The 27,686-nt window shown below is 37.7% G+C and overlaps 1 protein-coding gene across 1 annotated transcript; it reads right to left on the reverse strand.

The window, feature by feature from the left end:
- Nucleotides 1–6,538: 6,538 nt before the first annotated feature.
- On the reverse strand, nucleotides 6,539–27,264 carry LOC104329156 (desmoglein-4-like). Its single transcript, XM_009934248.2, has 16 exons — nucleotides 27,217–27,264; nucleotides 20,547–20,582; nucleotides 20,042–20,170; nucleotides 19,180–19,335; nucleotides 18,886–19,033; nucleotides 17,916–18,079; nucleotides 17,531–17,665; nucleotides 16,785–16,970; nucleotides 16,343–16,602; nucleotides 15,242–15,384; nucleotides 14,878–15,090; nucleotides 13,246–13,722; nucleotides 11,233–11,381; nucleotides 10,666–10,726; nucleotides 8,834–9,042; nucleotides 6,539–7,510 (listed from the first exon to the last, which is right to left on the reverse strand). Exons 1-16 carry the CDS (start codon nucleotides 27,262–27,264, stop codon nucleotides 6,539–6,541), a joined length of 3,486 nt encoding a protein of 1,161 aa, XP_009932550.2.
- Nucleotides 27,265–27,686: the final 422 nt, after the last annotated feature.

The following is a 27,686-nucleotide window of genomic DNA, read 5'->3' on the forward strand; positions in this document are numbered from 1 at the left end:
CAGCTTGTGACATGTTACACTGAAATGCACACCTATGAAGTACTGTAAAGGGCTGCAAGTCTGTCACACATCGGACCTGTCGTTTTTATTCCCCAGTGGGCTTATGAAACTATTAAAAATACAGCCATTCTACATAGGCTTTGAAAATGAAATGTTAAGGATGATGCCGAAGTAGTTTTCACACACCTACCCTAATGATATTTTCTGAAGTATACAATTATATTGATAAAATTGATATTGATATTAATTATATTGATAAATTACAGAGTTACTCTGTGAGTCACAAATGGTGATAGAACAAAGTAAGACCTGGGTCTGGTGAGAATTCTGTCAGAGCGGGCTGTGGACATGCACGTTTCTGTGTGGGATAGTTACAGGATGTGTATGCGACCACTGGTATTCTGTTGAATTAAAATATGTCCTGATTTTGATGGCAAAAGGCAAAAAATCCAAAATGACCCAAGGGCTGCATTCATTTTTTTCCTAGTAGTTACCTCAGCTGTGAATGTGAGGAAGCGCAAACCATATTGGTTAGTGTTAAGACTGACAAGTTTCCTTGAAGACTTGCCTACTTCAGATGCTTTCGGATGCTTCGTCTCTAAAAAGTGCAAATCCCAGACAATCTCCTAGAACTGAGTCTAGGCAACTTTTCAAAGGTGATAAAGAAAGCTATTTGCAATCACTGGAAAAACTCCTGCTGGATTTTCAGATTAGACTCTGAGCTGGGGCATAATAAAAATGAAAGCACCCCCCACCCCCAGCATGACAGTGGAGACATGTCATGTGACAGTGGACACATGACAGTGACAACTGACAAGACTTCCAGGAAAAATGGATGTATTTCTTTTCATTCTGTCAGTGACAATGGCAATGGGAGATGCCATTTAGACAGCGTGTGCAAACCTGGCCATTGTTTGCCGTCCATCCCCTCGTACGCACCCAGACGAGGCCATTGTGTTGGTATTTATAGACCTACTGCACATGAAATTCTCTGGTCACTTTCTAAGCCTGTTGATGGTGCACCTACACCCTACCATGGTCATTTTTATTCAGTAATACATTAACTAAGGAAATCAAGGAGATAAAAGTCAGACTTACACACCCAGAAACAACACAAGAAAAACATTTCTTCCCTTGCTATTACTAATAAATTTTGCAAGTCCAATAGCTGTTATTTTGCTATTTGTATATGAATAATTGATGTAGAGTGGATTTTACAGTCAAATGGTATTCATTTTAATAGGCATTCAGCAACAGAGACTTGAGAACTGTCCTCTGTATGTGTGGTACAGGCATGTTGCTGACAACGTACTTAGGTGTATTACCAAAACACTGTAACACCTGAGCATCTTACAAATATTGGTGAATGTATCATCATATTCTTAAGGAGAAGAGAAGATGTTTCCATTCCCCTTTTCAAAAACAATATATTGAAAATTCAGAAAAATTGAACAACTTACCAAGGTCCTATAAGGAGTCCTAGGGAGATCTTTGTCTCTTGAGTTCCGGTCCGGTGTCACAAGATGATTCAGCTCCGTGACAACCTGAGCCTGCATTGACTGGCACACGGACAGACCCTCACCCGGATCTTTGGTACTGGGTCAGTAAGATCAAAGGCTTCAGGTAGAAAATTACTATTTATTTTATCCAAGTGTTACCTGGCTTGAATCTCATTTTTAATGAAAGAGTTGGAAAAATGCCTGTAAGCAACATGTATGTATATATAATTTTATTTTTTAGAGCTTTCCTAAAAAATAGAAAAATAAAAGGGCTAAACAGCTACATAACTAAGTTTGCAGGTAGGCCCAACAGTGTATGATGAGTATCAAAGGTCAGGGTATGTGATGGATGTCATTTAAACAGCTTTTGTTTCCTATTTGGCTTTTCATGACTATTCCATTTCATACCTTTTTTGTGCTGTATCTTGAATTACAAGATAGTGTTTAACTACTGATTGGAACAGGGAAACATCACATAAATGTCATTATTCAAAAGTGCATCCAAGACCGTCAGCAACTGTAATTTGGTAATTATTCTCCTGTTTTTAAAATTTCAGTGCACTTGGAGTGTGAAAGAACTTTATGTCCATTGACCCTTTTTTGACTTGTACATGCATTCCTATGGATTTCAACAACAATTGCTTGGGAATAATAAACAGTTTAGTTTAACAGGATTTTACTTTATTTTCACTTAAGCGGTTTCTAAATATGCAGAAGGTAAGTGATAAATTATTTTGGTTGTACTGGAATTAGCAGTGTCATCAGACTGATAGAAATATTGTTGCTATAAATTCGAAGATGGACAATGTTTTTTTTCTAACTTAAATTCCTGAAAAGATGTTTAAATCATCATATGAGATATGTGTGAGTGTCAAAAACCATGCTGTATGAAATACTGAGAAAAAAGATGTTGAAATATTGAGGCATAATAAAATGGTAGGTTAGACTTAGAAGTGAATAAATGATTCTCTTTTTTAAAAGCAATATTTTAATGCATTCAGATAAACACTTTTGAAAAATCCCTGTACAAAAAGATCATTATTATCATGAATAGTGCCCTGGAACACTAGAAAGAACTTTGATTCAGAAAAGTCAAAAGGTACTGTTTTTACTTTTAGAGCCAAAGTTTTTTTGCTTGGCTCAACTCAGCTTGACCTGTATGCTCTGAATGTACCTGTGATGCCTGTGCTACCCGAATACTGTGATTCAGGTGTCTTTTGCTCTCTCTCTTCTCTGTGGCTTGTACTCCAGTGTTAATCTACAGCTCCTCTGAAACACTGTTTCAGAGTTGCAGGACAGAAGGGTGTCACAGAAGAGGCCATCTAAGGAGAGAGAACAACGCAGAGAATGATGGCTTGAGGAGATTGTACTATAATTCTTGTGAGACCTGACGCAAGTTTCTGCTTGACAACCGAAACCAAAGTATCTTAGTCAATTTGACGCATGAAATAGTTTCAGCCTGTGATACCTTGACTTTCTAAATCAACACCTTTGGTTTCAGTTTTGTTTTTTTTTTTCCTGAGAGAAAATTAAAACTAGAATTTTCCTACACAAATCAGCAGCTTTAAGGAACCTCATTTCCCACTGACAGATGGAAAAAAAATATATCCTGAGCCACTCTACTTAAAAGATAATGTTTCAAATTTATTGTATTTTCTCAGTGCCACTCAGAAATTATTACAAACAAATCTCTAATATTTTTATTTATGAAAACACAATAACACTGTAATATTAATTATATTTTAAATAGAATGAAAATGATGCATTTGGTTACTCAATATTGAGGAGCATTTGAATTATGCACTTATGTTAATTCAAGCAAAACAATAGACTTTTAAAAATTTTTGCTTAAATTGTGTGGTCTTTTCACATTACAAGTAGTAGGTGCTGCTCACAACAGTTTAAATATCTTATTTATTACAACAAAATTAGGACTGAGTAAAAAGAATCGACACCTGCGGTTCAAATTCAGACAGTCTTCCCAAGACAGAAATCTAATGAGACCCTCAGCTTGTGGCTCTGTTTTCTTCCATGGCAGTATACTTATCACGTTGCCAAGATCTCAATGAGCCAGTGTAAAATTGTATGATCCTGCTCTATAAAACCCCAGTAAAAAAAGAAAGCCAGAGACTCAGCATTGCACGCTGCTGACACTTTAAGAAGAGTTTGTCACTTGAATGGTTTAGAGCGGGATTAATATCACTACTCAAAGTTGTCTTTCTTTCCTGAGAACCATTCTTTCTTCATTATTAAACATGATTAAAGGTAGACAGCAAGCGGGCTTTTAAATTACAACTGAAGTAGAAGAAAAAAAAAAAATGTCTGTTAGTCAGGATTAAACTATATGCTATTTTTTAAGAATAAAGCCATAAAAAGAATTTGCACAGAATTTGTAATGAACCAAGTATTTGTTCACATCTTCAGATGCATTTTTCTTCCACAATTTGCAGTAACCTAAAAATGTCCACATCCCACTAAGAAAACAATTTTAAGAAAGTTTGTAAAAATTACACAGCAATGGAAACAAATATTGAGAAATGCACTGGAAATGCACTGAGGGATAATGTTGTGATTGCTGTTTGATGTGAGACACTGATACTAAAAAATGCTAGAAATCTTTCAAGAAATTGTATTAAATAATATACTATTTCTCTTTAAAAAGTTGCTAAAAGATAGTACTAGGAGTAGACAACCACTACATAACCAAAAGCTGTACTTTGAAAAAACATTTTTTCTCTATTAATTCTTCCCCTTTCTATTTCTAGACATGCAAGAGATCATAGTTTGTTCAGACACCCATACTTCACACAGCATTCCTGTTCAAAAGGGTCACAAGAATTCAGCATGTGCTTCTGAAGACTAGATATTACTTTGAAGCACAATTAGGCAAAATATTTCTGATTTGCGTAAGATGATTATGGAAATATTTACACAAGACTTCATTTCTTTTTACATTAAAAAATACCTCTAATGGGCTTTGGCTATATTGCATAGGCTTTCTAAAAGTCCAGAGTCATACATATTTCAAATATTTACTTTTTTGTGTAAATAGCTGGTTAGCAAAATGAAAGGGAGCTTGTCAGCATTTTAGTGAATTTCAGCACAAATTCTCCAGATACAGCAGGATACAGTTTTGTATTTCAGAACCTATTTTCCTTCTCTAAAGAATGGTTCCAGAAACCATACTTAAAGTTGGTACATAACGTATCGGAGAGACTAATCCCACTGAAGTCAATGCAATTTTAATGATACTTAAGATAATCAAGGCTACAGCATGAAGTAAAAATAGCAATACTTTAGATATTATGGGGACAGCATCTAACATGCTGCGTTGCTTCTGAAAAATCTTGAAGCCATGGAAGGGACCCTTTCTCAAGGTAGCCTTGGATTTGGTCATGAGTTTCAGGGATTGCTGGTGTTAATGGCTGTGGCATTGACTCCAAGGGCACTGCAGGTTGTCTTTGACAGCGGATCTAGTCGCATTTCCAAAAGCATCTTTTAAAAAGCCTTTTCCTGATATCAGACTCAGAAACTCGTCATGCAGTTCTTCTGAGATGAGTTAATCTGTATATGCAGCTGAAAGTTTCTTCTCCATTTTATAGAGTGGGAGGGTCACAGACAACGCTTACACTTTTCACTAACCTATCCATCAAAGCTGAAGAAGCAAAATTCAAGGGAAAACTACTGATTTCATGGTCTAGCAAAAAAACAGCTAGTCCCTCTATATAACTCTGTTGTATTTACACTGAAGCAATGTTGCATACACTATGGTTATATGGTACATATGATACAGAAGTAAAATGAGAAAGGTATTATATTTCAGTATTGCTCCTTCAGATCATATTCTAAGCCATGTTAAGGTACTATTAGAATAACAGAGTCCAGTAGAGCTGGTTTTGTGGGAAAATAAAAGCCAGATTTAATTAAGATTATAGAATCATCAAGACTTTTTTGAATAACACATTCAAATAAACTTTCAAAATATCAATGCAGAAGACATTGACATATGAAATAACAATTCTCCACATTACTTATTAGCAAATTGATATTGCTCCCAAGTGGTTTTTTCTTCTCCTGAAGTACTTCAGCTACCAGTGTCAGTGATACAATACTTGCTATTGCCTCCCCACATGACAAATCTTCTTATTTTCTTGTCAGTATTAGAAAAGAGAACTGTCATGATATATTATAGCCCTCTAAATATAGCCTGACATTGCAGACTTAAATGGTAGTCATAGTTTGGCACAAAAGTCTGACAAAGAGCTCCTGGTTGTCACCAAAGTGATTTTAGATGTAAGTAAAGCTGTAATGGTAAAGGAGAAAAGGTGAATGTCTTCCTGGGTGACAGTGCCTATTGCTGGTCACGCTCCTCGCCATGAGAGAAGCAGCATGGCAGGCAGCGGCAGAGTGTTTGTTCTACTGAGAACTTCAGAAAGTGATGAAAATGTGTTGTGTTTATATGATTATTATTTGTAACTATTGCTGGTGATGGGAGAAACAATTGAAAGTGCCATTTTGTAGCGCTCCTTGAATTACATGCAAAGTAAAGTCATGCATTTGAAAGTGCTTATTTAGTCTTGAGTAGACTAGTTATTAATTACATTCTTTTCCTGTCTTGTCAGTGAGGGGCTATTAACCCAGATCTACTTAGTGTGGGAGATCGCTCAGCAGTATGGTATTTTAACACTTTTTTATATGACATTAATTCCTGCTGATACTGTAGGCACACAACGATTCCCTCTCACTGCTCCACTCGGTAATCAGATCTTTCTCCAAAAACATTCATATCTGTGCACTTGCAGTGCTAGGTGGAGAGGAAGAAATAAATTTAAAGCTAACTTCAACTTTCCCTTCACTGACAAAGTCCGGTGTTTGACTTTGAAACGGGGCACCCTTCTGAGATCCTCACACAAGTAGGAATCCCTGAAGCTTTAGCGCTATTTCCTAGTTGTGAATAATAACAATATTCTTGGTGGGTGGCAGCTAACGAGTGTTGGTGCAGATGGCGGTTTCATCAGGGAGGGGCTGAGGCAGAGGCCTTACTGGCTGGCGTACTGCACAGTGCTGTACTTTGTCACTCTTCTCCGGGAGGTGCCGGGGGACGCCGTGCCCATTGCCTGGCCGAGGTGACCGTCGGCACTGAGCATCTGACCCGCGCCACTCAGGCCCCCCAGATTTGGCGCTCCCAGGCTTGTCCCCCCCAGGCTGCTCATCCCAGATCCTGACACTACCCTCTCGGTGACCACCACATTGTGGGCGTTCGATAGCTCCGAGGGAATATTTACCAAGCTGCCGGGCATGCCAGCGGCAGGCCTGAATACCCTTTCTGTCACCACCACATTCGACCCATCTACCAAATCGGGAATGCTCAGAGAGGTCGGGAGCCGGGAGTTAGGCGCGATTACTCTTTCCGTGACGATAACGTTGGACCCGTCTGTGAGATCGGGGATATCGAGCATGCCGCGCAAATCAGAGGCAGATGCGGGACCGACAACCCGTTCTGTTACAACAACGTTGGATGCACGCAGAGGGTCAATGCAAAGAGAGGGGGAGCCAGAGGTGTAGGTCTCAGTCACCGTCATGTTGCCGTGGAGCAAAGGATCCGGCATCGGCCTCGAGGGCTGTATGGTTGACCCAGATGTGTAGGTGTTTTCAGTAACAACCGTTGTAGTGCCAACCGGGGGAGGCATAGGTGCACTTCCATTGACAATGATGGTGGTTCCAGGTGGTGGGAGGTTTAGATCACTTTCAGGGTTGGGAAAGGTGATGTTAACACCTGGCCAGGGTGGGTTGACATCAGGGAAGGGTTCAATCTCTTTGCCGAGACAGATCTCTGCCAGGGTCTTAAATTTCGGTCCTAGTGTATCCAAATAGGCTTCGTCTGTGTCTTCTCCAATAAAGCTGCAGCAACCCACAGAGCCAACAGGAGTACCGACTCCTTCATGATCATATATTAATAAGCAGTCATTTGCCGGCCGACCTTCATCTTCATCTGCGTACACGAATGCTTTCTGTAGTTTGCAAAAGCAGAAAAAAAGTAAAAAGAAAAGAAGAACAGAGTGACTTTTCATCAGGTTTTTGAGCATGAAGACTCAAACCACAGTAAGGTTTCCCTAACCACAATAAGGCCCAATTGGCTTGAAAAACGAGGCATCAACAGGACAGATTATATCATCAACATTTTTGTAACCTTGCAATAAGTTTTATTCAAATGTTACTGATGTTTTATTCTTGTTTCTGCCAACACTTAGTATCTCAAATTCGGCCTGCCATTAGTGGGTTTGACTGTGGGGTGAAGGGAGACAGTGAAAAGGACAAGGGAACAAATGCACTCTTTGGGCAGCAATATCAGAACAAAGCAGTATGAAGAGGATCAAAGCAGGAGAGCAGCGGAGCAGCCAGGACAGAGCATATGGGATGGAGGGTTGGCCATGGTGAGGAAGGCTTGCTGAGCCCAGGAGGGAATCCGTTTTGAGCAGGATGAAAATCATTGATTTGCGATGGCATTGTGGATGGTGGGGTGGTCAGTGTGGAGGGATTGGGCAGGGAAGAGGAGAATTTAAAGGAAGTGAGGGGGTGATCTTGGAAGCAGGGCAATTGCAGCCTGGGAGATGTCCATGCTCAGGACTTCAGGACTACTCTGTCCTCTCCTCCACTGAATCTGATTTAGATTTTGAAATTCAGCAATCCTTATATATTAATTGGTATTTTGGTGACATATGCAATTACAGTATTTATGCCTCACAGTTCAGGCTAATTATGAAAATATCTCCCATTAATCCGTTAATTATGTAAACTCCATAGCATATTTTTATCCAATATGTAAAGGCTATTTAATATGTTGCCAATTACAAAACTGCATATTTGTGTCACTTGCAGTTCACAAGTCTTTCAGGGAAAAGAAATGGTGATAAAAATAAGGAAGAAAGTGAACTGTTTAAAGCCACTTCATTAAACAAGCTGCACGGGAAATAACGTGTGAACAATTTCACTAAGTGATTAGCTGTACACTGAAAAAGGTGACAAGTATATAAATTTGGTGGTCACTTATGAAGCTGAAACCATTTAATGCTTGCTACCCATAAGTGCATTGTGTCTGTCACTTTTACAGAAAGGCTATTGAGCAATCAGATCTGCTACGCCAGCAGCTCAAAAGCAGTACTGCTAGTGTCATAGGGTTTCCTACTAGTACAGTCGGCTTTGCTCTCACACCAGTCTTATGTGATGGAAGTTTCAGTTTGAGTGGAGTTATTTTAGATTTCCACCATGTAACTTGGGGAGGTGAATTGAACAGTAGGCTTGCCGATATAACGCAGAGAAGGTCAGGCAATTACCTCAGAGAAGTAGTTGTCTAGGAAAGCCATGTTCACCCCTCCTTCTCGATATTCTTTTATTGTTCCTCCAATTGATCCTTTTGCTTCTCCTGTTCCAGAAATTCCTCCAGCTGTTCCGTAACCAGTACCAGTGCCATAGCCAACCCCTGTAGTTTCTTCAACACCAGAAGCTACTACTCCTCCTCCTCCATATGTATTTGTATATATGTCTGAAAACAGAAAAAGGAAAGTTATCCTTCCTGTGCTATGTGAAAACTTACACAGAATTTGTGGTTGTTTTTACAAATAGTACAATGACACTACTGAGTTTCTAAAGGTATTTCAGACTAACTTCAGTCACAGATCCATGCACATGTGCCAAATAGAAATTAAGTGCATATTAGCAGACATCCAAGACCTTGATTTTATTCCTGAGGCTAGGTTGCATGTGCATATGTGCTTTAGAAAATCATTGATGTATTTGTGTAATTGGCTGGAGAGATTCCTCTGTCTGATGTACATATATGCTGTCATGGGATTTGCATTAGAAAATCAGATGATGCTTATGGATATTTATGCAAATGCATAAATGTATATTTATGATCACTTTGATGTTAAAATTGTTTCGCCTTAAACTCTTTTCTGAAAGAAATAGCTTTGTAGCTCCTTTCACATTTTCTAGTGGTTATTGTTAAGGGAGTTTTAAGAGAAAAACAGTTGATCATAAAATCACCAGTGTTCATAATGTAGAATGAAAATGACCTTTACAATAAATTATAAAGTCATACTTACAGGATTTTCTCTTCTCCAGAGTTTTTCGTATATGGCAACAAGGAATGAATGGTCTTAAATATTGACATGTAACATAATAAACCAATTGCATACAGTAGTCTTGACTGTGATTACATTAAGTAATATCGTCTAAATTATGTTGTTTTTTTCTTTTAATCTTGTTAGTCTCAGTTGATAGAATTTGAACCAGGGGCTTTCACCTTAATGGTACTGAACAGTGGAAATAATCACATATGTAAGTCTTAAGCTTATGAGTTGTCATGGCAGCAGAACTTCCCTGAGAATGAAGGGATGCTGTTTATGCATCTCTGGATGTTTATGCCCCAAAATGTTCTCTTTTGGTTTTACTGTAAGGAGGAGGGCATTTTTGAATAACCAATAGTCAACAAAGAAATTGTGGTATTTCTTCCTGTGAGAACCTAGTGAAAATGCATCTGTGCCAGCATCCTTCCTTCCAGTTGTGGAGTAAGGCATGGGGAAAAAGAGAAAGTGGCACTGCGGAGCTTGACTTATTCTCTATGGCCAATGAATTCCTAGGGGAATCTTATCTCAGAAGCACAATTTCATTGTGCTATGGATCAGCTTTCTGTCTAGGCTAGTGCACAAATGGTCAGTAATTAACTGGCTGCTTGACAGGCCCTGTTCTCCTTTGTGGCAAGCAGAGCCTGGAAGTTGGGAAGAAGTGGACCTTTCACCACTGAGTTATGAAAGAAAATTTCCTTATTCTGGCCTCAAGATTGATCTACTAAAACTGGTGTCTTGAAAAGACCCTCTGTTCACTAGCTGGAATGACAAAGAAAAATTGCCTGAGATTTGAAAACCTTGGCAGATATTTCAAAATAAATGTAGTTTGCAGAGATGAATCTGCTCAAAGGCTTAAACCTCAGACCCTTTATTCATACTGGGAGTGCCACTAGCATCAGTTCAACTATCTGTAGATGTAGGATGGGAAGGGCTGGGTTGTAGCTGAGAAACCAAAGTGCTCCTTGAATCAGAAGATGTGAAGTTCTGAAAGATAACTTCTATGACAGCACACAGAGAACATTTTAGGATCTGCTTACCAGAAGGGTCACCAAAATCACCTCCCGCAGCTGTTGTTGGGGCAAGAATGTGTGAGACATCCTGGAAAACAATATTTTGATTCCTTGAATTATGACTTTGAAATCCCTATATGAAGACCAAAACTTTGTGAATCATATTAAGGAATTAACAGTCTCAACTGTTAACGATAGCTATTAATTACCATCTCCATAAAAACAACCACAACAACAAAAGACTCCATCCAAGTTTTTTAGGTTGTCAAAGTAAAAGGTGATTAATGAAGATGGTTTGTGTTAACTTGTCCTACTTTGCACTGAAAAAGCTTGCTAGTTATCATGTTTCAGCTGAGGGAGTAGTAACATCAAGCTATTGGGCCAAGCTAACAGAACACAACGTAAAACACACAAACTCCATCTGCAAATGGTAACAAAGAACCACTTTTCATATCTGCCTGGGAATTTTTGACAATGCCAGGCTTCTTTTAGAAAATGATGTAATACTACAATCACTTTCATACTTTTAGTCAAATGCAGTCTTTTCTGTAAATGTGAGTTACTGTGGGTTTTAGAAATATGGGATGTACTAACCCTGTCTTCAGGCTGTGCACCTTCAATTCCCCATGGATGAATTGCCCCTTCTGTGCATTCAGGTACAGGTTCAAATCCAGTTCCAACTCCAGCTGCAGCACCAGGTCCACAACCACAACAGTCGCTCATTGACATCAAAATTGGAATCACTTAATAGGAAAGAAACCGGAAACAGGGATTTAGGACATTTCTTCCTCACAGGCATAGTTGCTTTTCCCAGAGGGCAGGTGCTCAAGAACATTTGAAAATAGGTCTTTAAAAGTGTTTCAAACCAAGCAGCCGGCAAGTCTGGCTTTCGGAATCGTTAGCTGCTTTTGGAAACATATGCATTTGGAAATTCAGAATAATTTGCACCTTTAGTTATAGCAGAGCAAAGTGGGTGTGTTACTCCAAATTTATGCCTATACACCTGGGAACAGACTTTGATCTGTCTCAGCTGAATGAATATAAGTTGCATATGAAAATTAAACAAACAGAACCAGTCTTGCTACGTATAGCATTCAGTGATATTTGTTCTTGATACATAAACATTCACTTGTCTCTTCAGATATTGCAACTGAAAAGAAATACACATTAGTAATAATAGACGTATGAGAATCAGTGGAGATATCCATCTGGCTACAGCAATTTTTGGCTAAGGCTCCAGCTGCATTTTTCACATCACATATACATAATGCTTGATTTGAAAAAACAATAGAGGCAAACCCCAAACCCCAGTTTTAACAAATGATTACATAGAGTGAGCCAAGTTTCTCAGTGTGCTGTCTTATGCTTATTTGTTTCCAGAACTCAGTGTTGGAAATGGCTGAATGCTTTAGATGCCAACGTTGAAAAAAATTGCTCATTTTAGAAAGTCACTGCAATATTAATTCTGTCTGTCTTTAGGTCCTTAACCTAGATGGCTAAGTTAGTAACCTCATGTCAATGCAGAGGGAGTGGAGAGAGACGGTCGCCTACACCAGACCAAGCAGCTTATCGAAAACTCCCAGTTTAACACCAAAGCGAACCAAAGAGAAAAGAGGAATGGGCTATGCAGTGTACAAAGTACTACCTCACACTGCATGACTAAGAACATGTTTACTCCAGACTACCAATTAGGAGAGGAGAATTCCAAAGGCAGACGGTCTGCCCTGCAACACTAACCACCTGGGAACTACTAACAAAACAGCCTTTTGCAGTCCAAAATTTTGTGTTTGTTGGTTCCTACTAATCAAAGATCAAAACCCAAAAAATCAGAGGAAAAATCCATTTCCTCTGGTTTTATAGTCAGTATTTCTGCATTGGGAAATTTTAGATGTTGATTGCTTGATGTCCAGGCCATGAAAAAAAGACGATCACATCTGATTATGGTGGTCTGAGAAGGAACTGCTTGCATAAAGTCTAACTTGAGTCATTCTTATCCCTGAAACTCATATTTCTTCAAAAATACTAGGACATATGAATGAATGATCTGTTTTGAACCTGTTTTGATCCTGCTATCACAAATGCTACTTGTTTTTAATAGATGTAATATTTGGCAGCAATAGCCAAAAGGTGCACAATTTATTGTATCTATTGTTCTACTACTGAAATTTGGCTTTGAGTTCAAAGGAAGCTTGTTCTTTACATCTTTTTATACCCACCTTGAAGCTGATTCTTGTCCATTTCTTTTAGTAATATAATGGAAGTACTAATTGTAAAATGTAAGTTGTAAGTGACAGGGACAGACCTTGCCCAAAATATTCTGAATCTTCTACTAAACATTTTTACCCCATCTGATGGTTAACACCTTAGGAAAAACGCCCTAAGGCTTAGGAAGGAAAGAGTTATTTCTAAATGAAAGAAGTATGTGAATATGCAGAATATAAAATATATAGAAATTCTTATAATTTAAAAGACAATTTTTTTCTCTGTCAAATTGCCCATGGGAGCCAACAGGTAAGAACCAAGCAGAAAAATAATCTTATTTTAGAACAATAAAAAAATACACTTTTTAGAAAATTAATAGCATTGTTTTCTTAATTTTATACTTACGAACAAATATTAATCCACCAAGAAACATCAGGCCAATGGCAGCACCGCTAAGCGTGGTAGAAGATTCGATGTCTCTGCCAGGATATCCAGTCCCAGGATCAATACGGTCAGTGACTCCAGGATATCCTCCGTCACCATAGTCTTCAGTGTAACTCTGCCAAACTGTGTGGTCAACTGTTCCTCCTCCAGGTCCATAGTCACCAGTACCACCTTGGTCTTCTCTACCACCATCACTGGTGGTACCGCCGCTGCTATCAGTACCACCACCGCCACCGCTATCAGTACTGCCACCACCACCGATGATAATTATTTCTGTGGCCCCCCTGATGCAGTAATTACGACTGTCACATTGACAAGCTTGCACAGGAATTATAAGTGGCTTAGGGCATAATAATCGGCCTCGATTATCTCTTACGCTGATATAGACCTTATAAATGTAGAATTCCATGTTCTGACTCACTAGTTCTGCAGAGGAAGCTTTTTGGGGAAAAAAAAAGAGAAGAGTATTTAGATTAAGGTATTGTCCATAAATACTGTACAAATCTATAATTTTTGTGAGCAACGTTCACAGAGCAGAATGAAGACTAAGTGTTCCGGTTCTAAGATCTTCAGTTACTTATGTGTCTACAGTACTTATTCAAAGCTAAAACTTATGGTATTCATCTAGGCTATTTTTTTGTTTTAGAAAAGCTGAGCCAGATCAGTCCAATAATCACTTTTTAACCTGAGAAATATAAAAGGGGCCAATGCACTTTTGTCTAATGCTGCTTTTTCTGTTTTTTATTCTCATGATGAACACAAAAATTGCAAGTTTTATATGTTTTTTTTCTCCCACAGGAATTTGCATGTGTTTTTCAAAAGTTTTTTCAGCAGTTTTAAAATATTTAGTTACACATTTGCATCTGTTTAGGACAAATAGAAGACTCAAGAATAGGTGTAATTGTGATATTTACCTTTTAATATAGTTTTCTATGTATACAGTAAAGTATGAAAATTCTGTCATTTAGTAATGTATGAGATTTGATTAATTTATTGGTTTGTCATGTCCTGTTGGAGGAAACTGGAAGAGCTCCACTGGGCAATGACTAAACCATTTTTCTAGAAATACAAGTAAGCACAATTTGTACAGTAAATTGCAAAAGCTATAATCTTTGTTTTGCCATTTTTATATGCCTTATAAAAGTAAAGCTCTGCCAACTAATAATTTTATACTCCAATAAATAAATTTGAGACTTTTGTCGTATGCTTAGAGTTCTTTAGATAATATAGAAATAAAAAGGTATCAGATAACTACTTTTGAATTATCTCATGAGGTTTAGAGCAATAGAGGTGCTTATTATAGCTACACTTAACTAAAGTACAGTTTTGTTGCTCTATTGGTGAATTTTTAGTTTCCTTTCAAAGCTGGTAACTAGATAAAACACAAGTAATGATTTTGATTCTAGCTGTATATATATATGCAAATCCAGAACAACTTCTTTGAATCATATGAGCATAAAATCCCATTTAAGTGAGATTAGAATAGATTCTAATAACTATTTTATTTGTTTTTAAAAGGTTATCCCAATCTGTTATCTTAGATAACAGCTTATAAGTATGGTTTATTCTGTTATAAAATATAGATTAATTTACCATTTATTGATCTGATAATCCATGTAGTTTTAGGTTCACCATGTATGCTGAATGTAAAGGGGGCAGCATACAGACCGCTATCCTTTGCTGTGATAATCACTGATGGAGAACGCATACATACTTTCCTTAATTGAGTATTAATAGTTGGGCAATTACTATTGATGTCTTGTATTGTAAGCACAATGGTGCCAGTAGCAGTATATCGAGGAATCCCTGCAAAAAGAAGATATTTTATGGTCAGGAGAGAGTACTGATACTATAAATAATGCCATTCATGAGGAAAAACTAGAAACATGTAAAAAACATTAAGAGAAATCTGGAACAAAGAGAGTTTTTTTTCAGAAAACTTGATCTCTTTTCTTACCTCTGGTGATAGCCAGAACTTCTGCTTTGTACTGCCCATTGATTACATAGACTGATTCCCGGTCAATAACTCTGTTCAGTGTGATTTCACCAGTGTTTTGATTGATTCTGAACCAGGCACCTGGATCACGTCCTATACTATATCTGAATTTGGTGAAGTAAAAATATTCAGCGTTATGTTAGGAATATATGTATTACATATTCATTTTTCAAATAACATTTGTCACTTTGGAATATTTTTCTTTAGGCTGTACTAGGTCCTATGGCATTGCATGCTGTTCAAGCAAAATTCCTGTAGACTTCAAAAGATGTAAGCCAGAAAAATAATTAGGAATAAAGTAAATGCCTAGAAGTCCATTATATTTTGAAAGTGGTATCATAGTCTAAAAGTACAATCTTTCCGGATCCTGTAAACCTTTACTAGAACCCTTGTTGACATCAGTAGTTAAATTCACAGCTCTTCCTGTAACATTCTACAGTTGTATTTGCTGACATATTTCTCTGATTTATGAAAACTTTTCAAAGCTTTGTAAATTGGGTGTATTTATTTCTACATACCTTAAAAAAATATGGTGGCATTAATTATAATTATTTTCATCAGAAATAAATGTCAACATTTTTATTTATTTATTTATTTATATATATATATATATTATTAATTAAACCATAGAATGAGTTCTTAGTCACCTCTTCTATTCTGATTGTATAATATTGCCTCAGGGTTTTCTGCTTGTTTTTTTAGAGATGTTAACAAGTTCCCTGTATGTAGGAAACATTTCAAGAAAAAAATATTCTTAGGTATTCTTAGGCTGAGTTGGGAAAAAGTCTGTTCTGATTTATTTAAGTTACAGCCTGTTAGAAACATTATATTTGCTTTGTCTTGTGCACAAGGCTAAGGAAAGTAAGTCAGGAAACAAAAGCAATCATAGCATAAAAATGGGCTGAAGAATATACTATTCTATTGCTATTATTCTGTTGCTAATCTATTAACATTTTGTAAGCTATTTTTTAAAGCACCCTTTAATATACCTATTTCTCATCCCATTGAAATCTCATTTAAAAGAATTATTCCATCCAGGGAGTTAACCAGAGCAGAGCTTACACAACATTTGATGCAATAGCTCCAGTGTCCTCATCCATGGCTGTGTATGTTCCCACAACATAATTTGCTCTTGTGCTTTCTGATATAAAAAACACAACTGTAGGTGGTTGAAACCTTGGTGGCTCAACTACATTTTTTACTTCTATTGTGAGAGGTGTTCCAGACACTCGGTAGTCCTGTGCAACAGAATGGTGGAAGGCAGCTACATTCCTGACACCAATCATCAGTGAGTGAGTTTGGAGATGTTCATAATTCAGTTCCTAAAAGATAAACCACAGAGGACTAGATAATAAAGAAAAGTTCCTTTAATTTTATTTAAATATTTTCTATTTTAAATGGTTGAGTGACAATGTTTTTACTGCTCATTTATTTTTGTTAACAATTAATTAAAACTATTTTAAGATAATTATTTCAACAGCTGAATCACAATATTTATCCATACCTTAATTACTCTAAGGATTCCTTGATTTGTGGCTCGATCCGTAACAATTTCAAACCAGTTATCTTCATTACCAGATATAAAGAAAAACTCTGCTAACCAATTGTCTGTAAACTCTTCATCAGCATCCAGAGCTTGTATTCGTAGCAGTTCTGAATTGAGTGAGTTTTCTGAAATACTTGCTGAAAACTGAAACGAGATATAAACACCTATTAGAAAATGCTAAAATATATAATGTGAGAAAAACACAGCTGACTGCAGGGATTCTTTCGAAGGATGTCCTGCCCACAGTCCATGCAAATTTAATGAAAATCTTGTGTTCTGGTAAAATTGTAGTTCTGGTTGCAGATCTGAAGAGCTGTATCATCTCAAATGTTTGCAGAGGCAGCTTAGAGAAGATGGATTTTTGCTTTCTACGAGAAAATATCATACAAAGATTCGGTTAATCTATGTAATCTGGCTGTATTTCACAGGTCTGGACACCTGAATGACTGGATTTGTCTGAATACAGAGAAGTTGGTGTCTGGATTGACTTCTCTGAATACAAAAATAATCTATGTGTACGTTATCAGAACTGGTGCGCAAGCAATGGATTGGATTTTGAGCACGCTTCAAAGAAACAACCCTGTTAATCTAATGGAACATTCAAAAGTGAAAGCGCTCTACGAGTTAGTAAGGGGTCTGTTATTGACTCAGTCTTTGAACAGGGATTTTAAACAGCATTGTTGCTTTTGGTATTAAAAACTTACAGAGCTTTGAGCAAGAGTTGGGAAGTTGTCATTGACATCGATAACTTTAACATTACAGCTACAAAGGGATGATATTCCATCTGCAGCTCCATCCCGGTCTGACGCCTTCACAACAAGAGTGTAGCTACTGTGTTGCTGTCACAGAAAGAGAAATGAGCAGGTTAGAAGGACCACCAATACATCGGAAATGTTATAAATACTCATATCTTGCTACTATTTCCTAAAGTAGGAATTTGCCTTAGACTTTTGTTGTAACATATAGAAGAAATGAATTTCTCCCTCAATTTTTGTAAAAACCACAACCTTTCTCTTTTTTTTTCCCCACTCTCATAACGCATATACATCACAACATCATGCTATTTAAGTTTGGAAAGGGAAATGTTACCTCTCTGTCAAGATAATTTGCAAGATGGAGTTCTCCAGTATATTTGTTCATAATGAACATGGGTGGACCTGAAGGTTCCTGACTCTCTATCTTGAAGGCAATTTTAGAATTCAAATGATTAGGTTCATCTGCATCTGATGCAATAATTTTCATCACCAGTGTGTCTAAAAAGAAAGAATAACAATTAAAAAAAACAAAGCAGAAAATCTGAAAAACACAAGTTTAATTTTGTAGTAATGACTCTGATTGAATGTTAATGACTGCAAAATGCATTAAAAATTAAGGTCAGATAGAGAAATGCAGATTTTCACTGAACTTCTTTAAGTCACCGTAGAGACTATGTAAAAACAGTAAATACTGAGCTTGTAGATATTCATGTATGAAATCTCCACAGTATTAAGTGAGAATTTCTAGAAAGTAGAAAATGAGTGGTAGGCAACATTGCCTCAGTGCTATTTGCATGTCTAATGTTGATTGCTGTGCTGTTGGTAAAAATAACCATTTCAGTGGTTTAAGTAAGGGTTTATTTAGTAATATTCTACTGCAACTGTAATACTCAGGCTACAAATACAAATATTTGAAATAGAGAAATGGGAAAAAACATATTTTATGTAACCTCAGAGGAAATAAGTGTCGGTGCAGTGTTATTTTTTTCAATGAGAAGGAATGACATTTTCACATCTGAAAGAATTTGCATGATGATATGGTTAGAAACCGGAACATTCAGCATTCATGTGTGGGAGGAAAGGGCGAACGAAGCATCGCTGCTTAATTTTAGGCAATGAGCTCGGGCCCTGGCTCAAATAGCACTTGGAGAATCATCTGCCGCTCCTTCCTCTGGAGTAGCCCTGGCCAATATATGCCATTGCCTAAGAAAAATGAGCCTAAGAATGAGCACCCCAGGTTTGTATTAACTCTGTTCTGGGAACTTCGCCAACTATAGTATAAGAGGCATAATGTAGTTACTTACTGTCCATACTGCTTTCTTCAACAGATCCTGTAAATACAGCTTGTGCAAATATAGGAGGGTTATCATTTATATCCAGAACTCTGACTCGAAGTTCAAGAGGTGGTTCCAAATCTACACCCGTCACTGAGTGTTTAGCAAAGCAACGTATCTAGACAGAGAGATTTACTTGTTTTAAAACCAAAAGTGAAGTAAACAAAGTAACAATCTGAAACAAATAATTTTGTCTCCTTCTGCTCTCCCTGCCCCACCTTGGATCCATCATTCTAAAGGTCAGATAAGAAGGGGAGTACTTACAACAAATACTGGGGTTACTTCTCTGTCCACTATTGATGTTATATTAATTTCTCCTGTTCTTGAGTTAACAACAAATATTCCATAGGGAGCACGATCAATGCCAACTCCAGAGATGCTGTATGTGATTGGATGGTTTTCTTCACAATCTGATCGGATCTACAATAATAGATAGTAATAATTTATGCCAGTTTACTGAGGACACCTGCAGGACTATTTTTGCTGTTATTAGTTCCTGCAAAATATTTCTGTGTAATTTCAGTTTCTCAACCACTTATCACAAGTTTCAAACGACAGAACCAGTGGAAGGCTGTTCTGTAAAACAGTCAGCCTAGAGATCCATCTGCCCTTAAGTGCTGGATGGGCTTTCTATTTCTCTTAAATCTTTTGGCAGGGAAGTGGAGAGAGAAACTTCCAAGAGTATCACACTGTGGCCCGACCTCAGTAAGGGTACGGTCACCTCAGTAAGGTGAGAGGATGGGAAAACATCTTCTTCATTCTGTTGCCCACAGAAGTCATGCACTATGCTTGAACTTCTGCTCAGGGGTTTCTCAGGGTGAGAAAAAAAAAATCGTGATCTAGTACAAAGATGTTGCACATGAAGAGACTATGGTTGGGGCTGTCCAGGGAACAGACCGATGACCATGTTCTAGGGGAGCCTTTGTTCACTCCTCAGCAGCCACGTGGGTTCACCTGATGAGACTGTCTCAACAGAGCTGGGAATATCACATCATCTTTCTTCTGTTCTACATTTCTTGCTTGGACAACCCTAAGCAAGTATACTTTTAAATCTCTCTGCTTTTATCAGCCTGTCTTTAGAAAAACTTCCTTGTCAGTGAACACTTTTGTTTTTCTTTCTACTTACTCTGGCAATTGGATTCCTCTTAGAATTATCTTCTCCTTCTCTACAAGCTGCAGCAAATTTGATCCATTCACGTTTTTGTCTTCTGAAGGTTTTCCACCTTGCTGTTCCATTTTCACTCCATTCTTTTACCTTTGACAGAGAGTTCCAGTATCATATGACCAGTAACCTCAATCCATTTTAAATTAATACAGACATTTAGAATTTCCAACAATAAGGAGAAAAGGTATTTTTATACATCATGTGTTTTTTTATATGTCTGCAAGTCCCAATGTCTAAGACTGTGCATGTTTACTTTAAAATTGTTCCTGAGTGTGAGATACTCATTTAGGTTGAGGAGAACTTCTCTTGAAAGGGTGAGCATGTTATTACCTGCAACCGTTTAATATTTAAATATGTTTTCTGCTTCAAGTTCAGAAATGTCTCAGTTCAGTGTTTTCCATTTCATTTTTGCATTGGTTACATTTCATTTGATTAGAAAATCAGTTTCTAAAGAAATATATATTACCTCTACATGAAATCCTGTGCTGAAATCCAAGAGTACCTGCAAGAACAATAAGAAGATTGGCATATAAAAATGCAGGGCAAAATGCAGTCAGCAAAACGCACCTGCCATACATTGCTATACTGCAGGACTGGAGCAGTATTTTTGCTCAAGTCTATTGCAACAGCCTATCTAGACAGTAGCTACAGGATTCCCATAAAGGACTTTGTGCAATTCATTTTTTTCTATATCCATCACTTGAATTCCTTGACAATTAACAGCTTCAAAATTAATTCTGTCTTTCCAGGAAGAACTCTGAGTTTGAATGGATGTGCCACAGCAAATTTCAAGTTATATCTACATCAAAATACAGCTTTCACACAGATTTTTAGGTTGTAACACCTCAGCTGAAGAGAGAAGTGGTTGCAAGAGTTGTTATTAATAAGTATGTCTAAGGAAATAGAAAAGGAGTATTTATTCATTCTGAAGATTGATTTGTTATTTTTTCTTATTTAGAAAGTCCGCAGTCAACCTGCAGTACTTAACTATGTAGTTTAACCAAAAAGAACAAAAATGTTTTCTTGAAACTCACCACTGAGGTTGAAGAGGTTCAATGCAGGACGGAAAGCCAACTGCAGTCATGAGGCAAATTTCCCTGGTGTGCAGTGGGCTTTGATTTGAGGTCTAACTAAGCAACCAAAGTCTTAAGTAATAAAGGTGGCAAGATCAGATTCAATATGCAATTACTTTAAAATTAAAATGAATATAATATGACACTCTTCAATTTCTTGATTAACACAATTTAGAAGAAGGCAGAGTTTAACTAATCTTATTGCTAAATAAGGTGTGAAAAAGAAGTTCACTTCGTGAATGTACCTCTTCAGAGCATCTCTTTTGGGTTTAGGACCTGCCTCTGCTCTCTTCAGATGATAAAAGGTGAAGAATATGGGATTTGCAGGACTGGATGCTTGCTTCATTCATCATTGGGAGAAACAAAATTTCCAGGTGACTCAAAAAGTATTGCAGAGTTTCTCTTTTCTCACCAAATGTGGTTAACAGCTGTAATTACCAGTTTTCTACTTCCCTTATAATTTCCCAGTACTGTTCAACAGCATTTGTTTTTTTTTTTTTTTTGTCTGACCTGTTTTATCATCTGGTGAGTTTTATGTTAGTTATACTTGCATAAAATCTCTGACAATCTGTTCCTCTACGGTAGTTTTACGTCATGGGACTTTCCTCACTTCAAATTTATTGCCGCCTTCTGTCAAGGCTGGAAGATGGGCACAGACTTTTTCCACTTGCTTCATGTTAAAACAACCCCTTACACGCAACAGATTGTTGAACAGCAGCTTCACCCACCTTCTTTTCTCTTCCCTCTTTTCCCCATTTATCTACATGCTGTAAGAGGTCCACCATCTGTCATTTACAAAGCAATGCCTCCAATGATCTGACCTTGCCCAGAACATTCCCTGAGACCTTGGCACATAACGGCTGCCCTAATCTGCTTGTGAATGAGGGAATTTAGACTGTGGATTTGCTGTGCATATACCTTGAAATTTATCAGACTGTTCATGGAGTAAAGATTTTTTTTTCTTGTTTCTTTCAGCAAGCTATTGACATAAATTGTTAAGAGAAATACTCTTCAGGAAAATCATTACAATATGGTCATTTTGTGCTAAATGCATCAATACATCTTTTAATCTGAGTTTATGTCTCGGTAAACCTTAAACCTTCAGCTGCAGAATGGGATTCAAATTCACGTGCAGCCATTACTCATCTCAGACAAGGGACAGTATCAGACTCCATTTAAACTGCAGGATTTTTTCACCCCAGTGGAAGCTCAGGCTTGTCCTTTTCTAATCCCCCTCGGAACTTGGGGAAACATGGGAGAGTAGAAGGGGCAGATTACACCCTCACCAGAGAATCAGAGTGATGAAGTCCACCAGAAATAGCACTGATTCAACGTCTCTTGTCAGTTGTTCCCACCGGCAGAGCAGAGCCTCCTTTTACAAGTGTAGTGAAATCCTCTCCTCCCTTAGGCTGAAATCGCTTCTGGCATGCAAGCAATTGCATCGGCCCAGAAAAGTGTGGGTATACACCTCCCAGTGCAATGTTAGGGGAGTCTTGTTTATTATCTGTATCCTGTGGCCTCTTCTGTTATTTAACAGTGAAATTAATGTCTCACATCCAGCCACATCACTCTTCTACTCCGCAGGCCTAACTGAAAAACTGTGCTGAGTATCTCTGAAATAAGAACTATATCTGTAAAGAATCCTGTTCTTTAGGGATATGAATATTCATAAGCCACTTGATTTCAGCCTATAGGGAATTCTGTTTGCAAGCAGTGAAGAATATACATTTTACACTGAAGTTTCATCATTTGTTTTTGAGCACCATTAATAGGAATGTTAGGAATTTGTCCATCAGTAATGCTGGGCATTGTAAATTTAGGCCCCCATATTTCCACACGTGCCCAGTGTTAACTAAGAAAAAAAACCATTCTGCTATATGTTGCTAATGGAAGAACTTCAAAGAAGTCTTGATGGTTTTGAATCCAGAGTCCTTAGTACAGTTTGTGATACTGTGTGAAAGGGCTGATCTGATGAACTAGATGTCTGCATTTGGTATGTCTCTCTCAGTTACTCCCGTGTTATAGGAAGGAGGGCAGGCAGACGCCAAAGTTGTCTAGTTCACCAGCTAAACCTCAACATTTCTGGAGTGACATCTATCCAACTTGATCCAGGGTTGGAGGTTCCTCTGCCTCCCCAGATAGTGTTTCCTGGTTCTCCACTATCACGAGCAGTTAGAAGGCTCCCCCCACCCCTGTTGTCTATTTCTAATATCTCTCTGCAATGCAGACCCTTTGTTTCTAGTGCTATTTCTAGCAGAGAAATACTGTCTCCGAGCAGCTAACTCCAACATACTTCTAGGTAGTGAACATATTTCCATTCTAAACAAGTATCTAAGTACAGTACTTTCCATAGATTCAGTGATTAATGATAATTAAAGCAATAGGAGCCACTGGGATGTGTGGAATGCATCCTGAAGACCTTGGAGTCGGCAAGCTCAGCAGAATGGTACTGAGATTTGCTGTCCTGTTAGTCTCTGAGAGACTGTGAAAAAATGGGAAATCTGCAGAAAAGCTAGAGGCTCGTTGCAGAAGCTGTTTCTGGTTTGGCTCAGGAGAGGTGCAGGCAGAAAACATGTTTATGGTGACTGTCATATGCACAGTGGCCTATCTGAAAGCTCGTCTTATTGTAATGATACAGAGCCTGAACGCTGTGTCCAAAATGACTCCTTGGAGTTACCCGGGAGTTATTCTGGATTAGTTCTGATGTAACTGGGAACAGAATTAGGCCCATAGAATGTGTCTGGGTCTTTGCACCTTCAAAGCAATTTACAAACAAGAATTAACTAATCATTAATTGATTGCCAAGCAATATTATACGCAATTATGGAATACTCCCTCCTCCACCTACTCGAATCTAAATGACCGAACACGCCTTTAACATCTTCCCAGCATTATTCATATTGGATCTGCTTCTATCTCTTTGAAGTCAACAGCGGTATTGTTATTGGCCTGGATGGGAGGAGTGCTGAGAACTCACGCATATTATGTTAGTCATCAAGGTGCCATGGTAGCTCTGGTTGTGTCAGCATTTTGGGACTTTTATGTCTTTCTTACTAAGCCAAAGCCCTGACTAGTAAAGGGCTGAAATAACGAACCCTTCCCTTTATTCATTCTGCATCTCTTTAAAAAATGATAAATCAGTGCATATGAAATAAGGAGAAGCAGAGTTGAAACATAAGGCAAAACCTCCTATTTTGAAAAGAAGACATTTGATCATTTCTAAATCAAAATATGAGTGTGTTTTTGTCTATACTTCATTTTCATGGGTCACTAATGAATGTGCTTCTTCCAGTTTAAAGGGGAAGTTTTTCAGGATAATTCTTTGGGTATTTCGTTTTCTAATTCTGCCAAAATCAGGTGTTTCTGTTGCTTCCTGTGTTAGCAACTGACGGCAGTACTTTGTATTTCATTCAGGATGGAGAATCCAGCAGAAGTGTGACCATGCTCATGTCAGTCAGGAGAATGTATTCCAAAGTTTTATTTATTTTAAAATTGTTTATTCAAAGAACTGACCACTTTGGGAAAGTTTCCACTGAGATTGTTTCTGTTCTGCTGAGTCATACAGGTATAATGAATTTCCATACAGTAACTGAGCTTAACCATTAGAAAAATGAACGGAAAAGTAATTTCAATACAGGGTGTATGCCATTATAATTCAAAGTCGAGTTTTCAAATCAGTCATGTTAAGTCTCCTTAGCAAATCTCCTCAATAAAACCTGAATTCTAATATGGTTTAAAGTGCTATAGCTGCAAATGCATGTTTGCTTAGGGGCCATTTTTACTTAGGAATGTAAAACTGCATAGTTAAGAACCTAATCTTGGGTGATAATTCCTGGATGTGGAATTGCTTTAGTTCCTATTTCTACAACAAAATTCTATGGCAGAATAGCCTGCAGGTTCCTGGCTACATCCTGGCAGATGTTTTGTGTGCATATGCAAGGAGAGAATTTGGCCCCTTAATATTTTTTTGTGCAACTATTTTATTAGTAGGAGGTGTAACTGTAGCCTGACAACTGGGGAAAAAAAAAAAAAGGCAGCATAGATAACACATGGGAAAATGCAGCGAGGCAGAAGACCATATAAGAGATGTGGTAAATTTAAACTTATTAGCTGTCACATGATAGCTGGCAGGAGAAGAGTCATACCTGATCAAACAGGTTATTTCCATGAAACGTGTCTGTGCAAGTATCACAAACAGAACTCCCTTACTCATGAGAATAACGCCTTTGAAGTCACATGAGCAAAGGTTGCAGAATCAGTCCCACCAACGGTGAAATGCATATAGAAAATTATTAGTTTCAGGGCTGCTAAGTTTTCTTTTTTTGAAAGTGTAGTAGTGTACTAAAGTAGATAAAACTCCATGGCAGTTTTATTTCATACACTTTATTAATGATATATAACCAGGCACACCATTCAGACAGGTAATGTTTGTGAAAGATTAATCAAGCTGAAGATTGTTTCTCAGAATACACTAAAATTGGAGATATAATTTATAATTTATTTAATCTCTACTGCTTTTCTGTGAGCTTTCTATAAAGTGCTGAAAGATGATACTAAGTTTTACAGGCCACCATGAAACTGCAGTGCAGAAGAACACGTAAGAAGAACAATTGTTTCCTCTGGGTAGTAAAAGTTCAAATATTTGATAGTAATCAAAACATAATGGCAGTTTTCATAACTGTTTCTTTTTCCTGACCCAACACATATCCTGCGTCAGTCACAACTGTAGCAATAACATACTGAAAGAATGAAAATGGCTTCAGAGTTGCTGAATAAAATCTCTTTTGAATGGACAGATCTTAGACACTGTACAGTCAACTTTTTTTCGAACTTTGACACATCAGGAGTATGCATCACCAGCTAACTGGGTAAAATGAACAGTCACTAACGCTAAAGGAAAATCCAGAAGTGATAATGCGATGTGCAACATGCCAGTCTCTGAGACCTCTGCGCTGCATTAAACAAGCAGAAACTTATCTGAACCGTAACTTGTTTTTGCCAAGTTTTGTCGTCGTTTGCTTGGCAGCTGCCCTGTGTTGCTTAGTTCTACTTCCCTGACTGCAGACCTGTCAAAATTAATGCATTGCCTTTTCAAAGTAAGTCTTAGGATTTCATATTCTATAACAACCAACACTTTTCCCCTGACTGCAACATTTCTAGAGGGATCAGTAACAAGAACTTTCACACTTACTGATACACTGTGCAAAATGAATGTCCACAGAAGGACAGAACTGTAATAGAAATCCTACTCATTTCAGTCTTCACGGTCTTAAACCTCTACCTAATTTTAGAAGAACAGCACCGATGAATAAAAATAATCCACACAAAAATCAGATTGCAGAAGCAGAAGGCCCTCCATATTCTAAGTCCTTTCTGAGTAATTTCCGTGCCTTGATGAGCACATTGTACAACTATGCCACTTGACTATAGCCACAACTTTCCTTGTACAGTGGGAAAAACAAACCCAAAGAGCAACACTTTCATCATGCATTCACTTGCTCAGCGCATGGCGTTCTCAGACACTAATGCACTACAAGACGGGAATTCGTTGTAATGTGAAATAATAGGCCAAGATTTGATTTTCACTCAGCTAAGGTAGGCACTAAATTTCATGTTCTTCTCTTAAGTATAGCTGTAGGAATATCCATATTCTCTCAATTGATTAAAAAAATAGACATAAAATCAAATAATATCCAGTCAAGTTATTAGGATTTTCATAATTTTAAGATTTTTATTAATAGCAGTGACTCCTTAAATAGCAGCCACAGACAACATTCACCTGGAAAGTCATGCATTAAAGACAGAAAGTCACATACTGAACATCAGTAGATAGCAGAAAGTCTTAATCGAAAGAAACATTTGTCAGCGTTTAATGAAAAACTGAATTATTTGTATAGAACCTTCAGAAGTGCAGTTTAAAATAAGCACAGCGTTATCTTTTATGCTAAATTTCACATTATGTTTTTGAAGGGTAGTTTATACTGCAAAATGTAATGCTTTGCTGAGGAAGATTTAACTGGCATAATCAGAAGTTTACAAATATTGTTTTAAAATCTGACTTACCAATAAAAGGAACAGAAAAGCAGCCGTTCGGTGAGGGAGCCAATCCATGGCATCTGCCTTCTCGCATACAAGTCCAACTGAGTTATGGTTACAAGCCTGTTCCTTTTCCCCTCCCCCCCCCCAGCTCTGGTGTCTATTTAAGAAGACACTCGGTAGATGTCCTTACACTCAGCCCTTCAAGGTGTCTCTGCCTCCCTCCGAGGGAAGCACTGAAGATGCCGTATAACAAAGTGTCTTTCCCCACCCCAAAATTCTGGGCTGGTCTCACCTGAAACGCTTGACAACATCATTATTGCTTGGAGGTAAAAGCTAAGAGACACACCTTAATTCTTATTGCACTGAAACCCTTTTGTTGGATACGAGAGGGTACATTTTAAAAACAGAAGGCAAGCTGTGCTGGGAAGATACCAAGTGATTTATAAATTACTCACAACATAGGGAATCATTAAAATGGTAACTTATCATTGCTT

This window comes from Opisthocomus hoazin, chromosome 3 (genome assembly GCF_030867145.1).
Source record: "Opisthocomus hoazin isolate bOpiHoa1 chromosome 3, bOpiHoa1.hap1, whole genome shotgun sequence".
In the NCBI taxonomy this organism is placed as follows: domain Eukaryota; kingdom Metazoa; phylum Chordata; class Aves; order Opisthocomiformes; family Opisthocomidae; genus Opisthocomus; species Opisthocomus hoazin.

Excerpts from the sequence above, each read along its gene's own strand:
- LOC104329156 (XM_009934248.2), bottom strand. The coding sequence starts at position 27,264 with ATGGATTGGCTCCCTCACCGAACGGCTGCTTTTCTGTTCCTTTTATTG. Across the intron at positions 16,971-17,530 it reads CAACTCTTGCTCAAAGCTCT|TTTTCAGCAAGTATTTCAGA; the intron begins GTAAGTTTTTAA and ends ATCTCGTTTCAG. Across the intron at positions 15,091-15,241 it reads AGTTCTGGCTATCACCAGAG|GGATTCCTCGATATACTGCT; the intron begins GTAAGAAAAGAG and ends TTCTTTTTGCAG.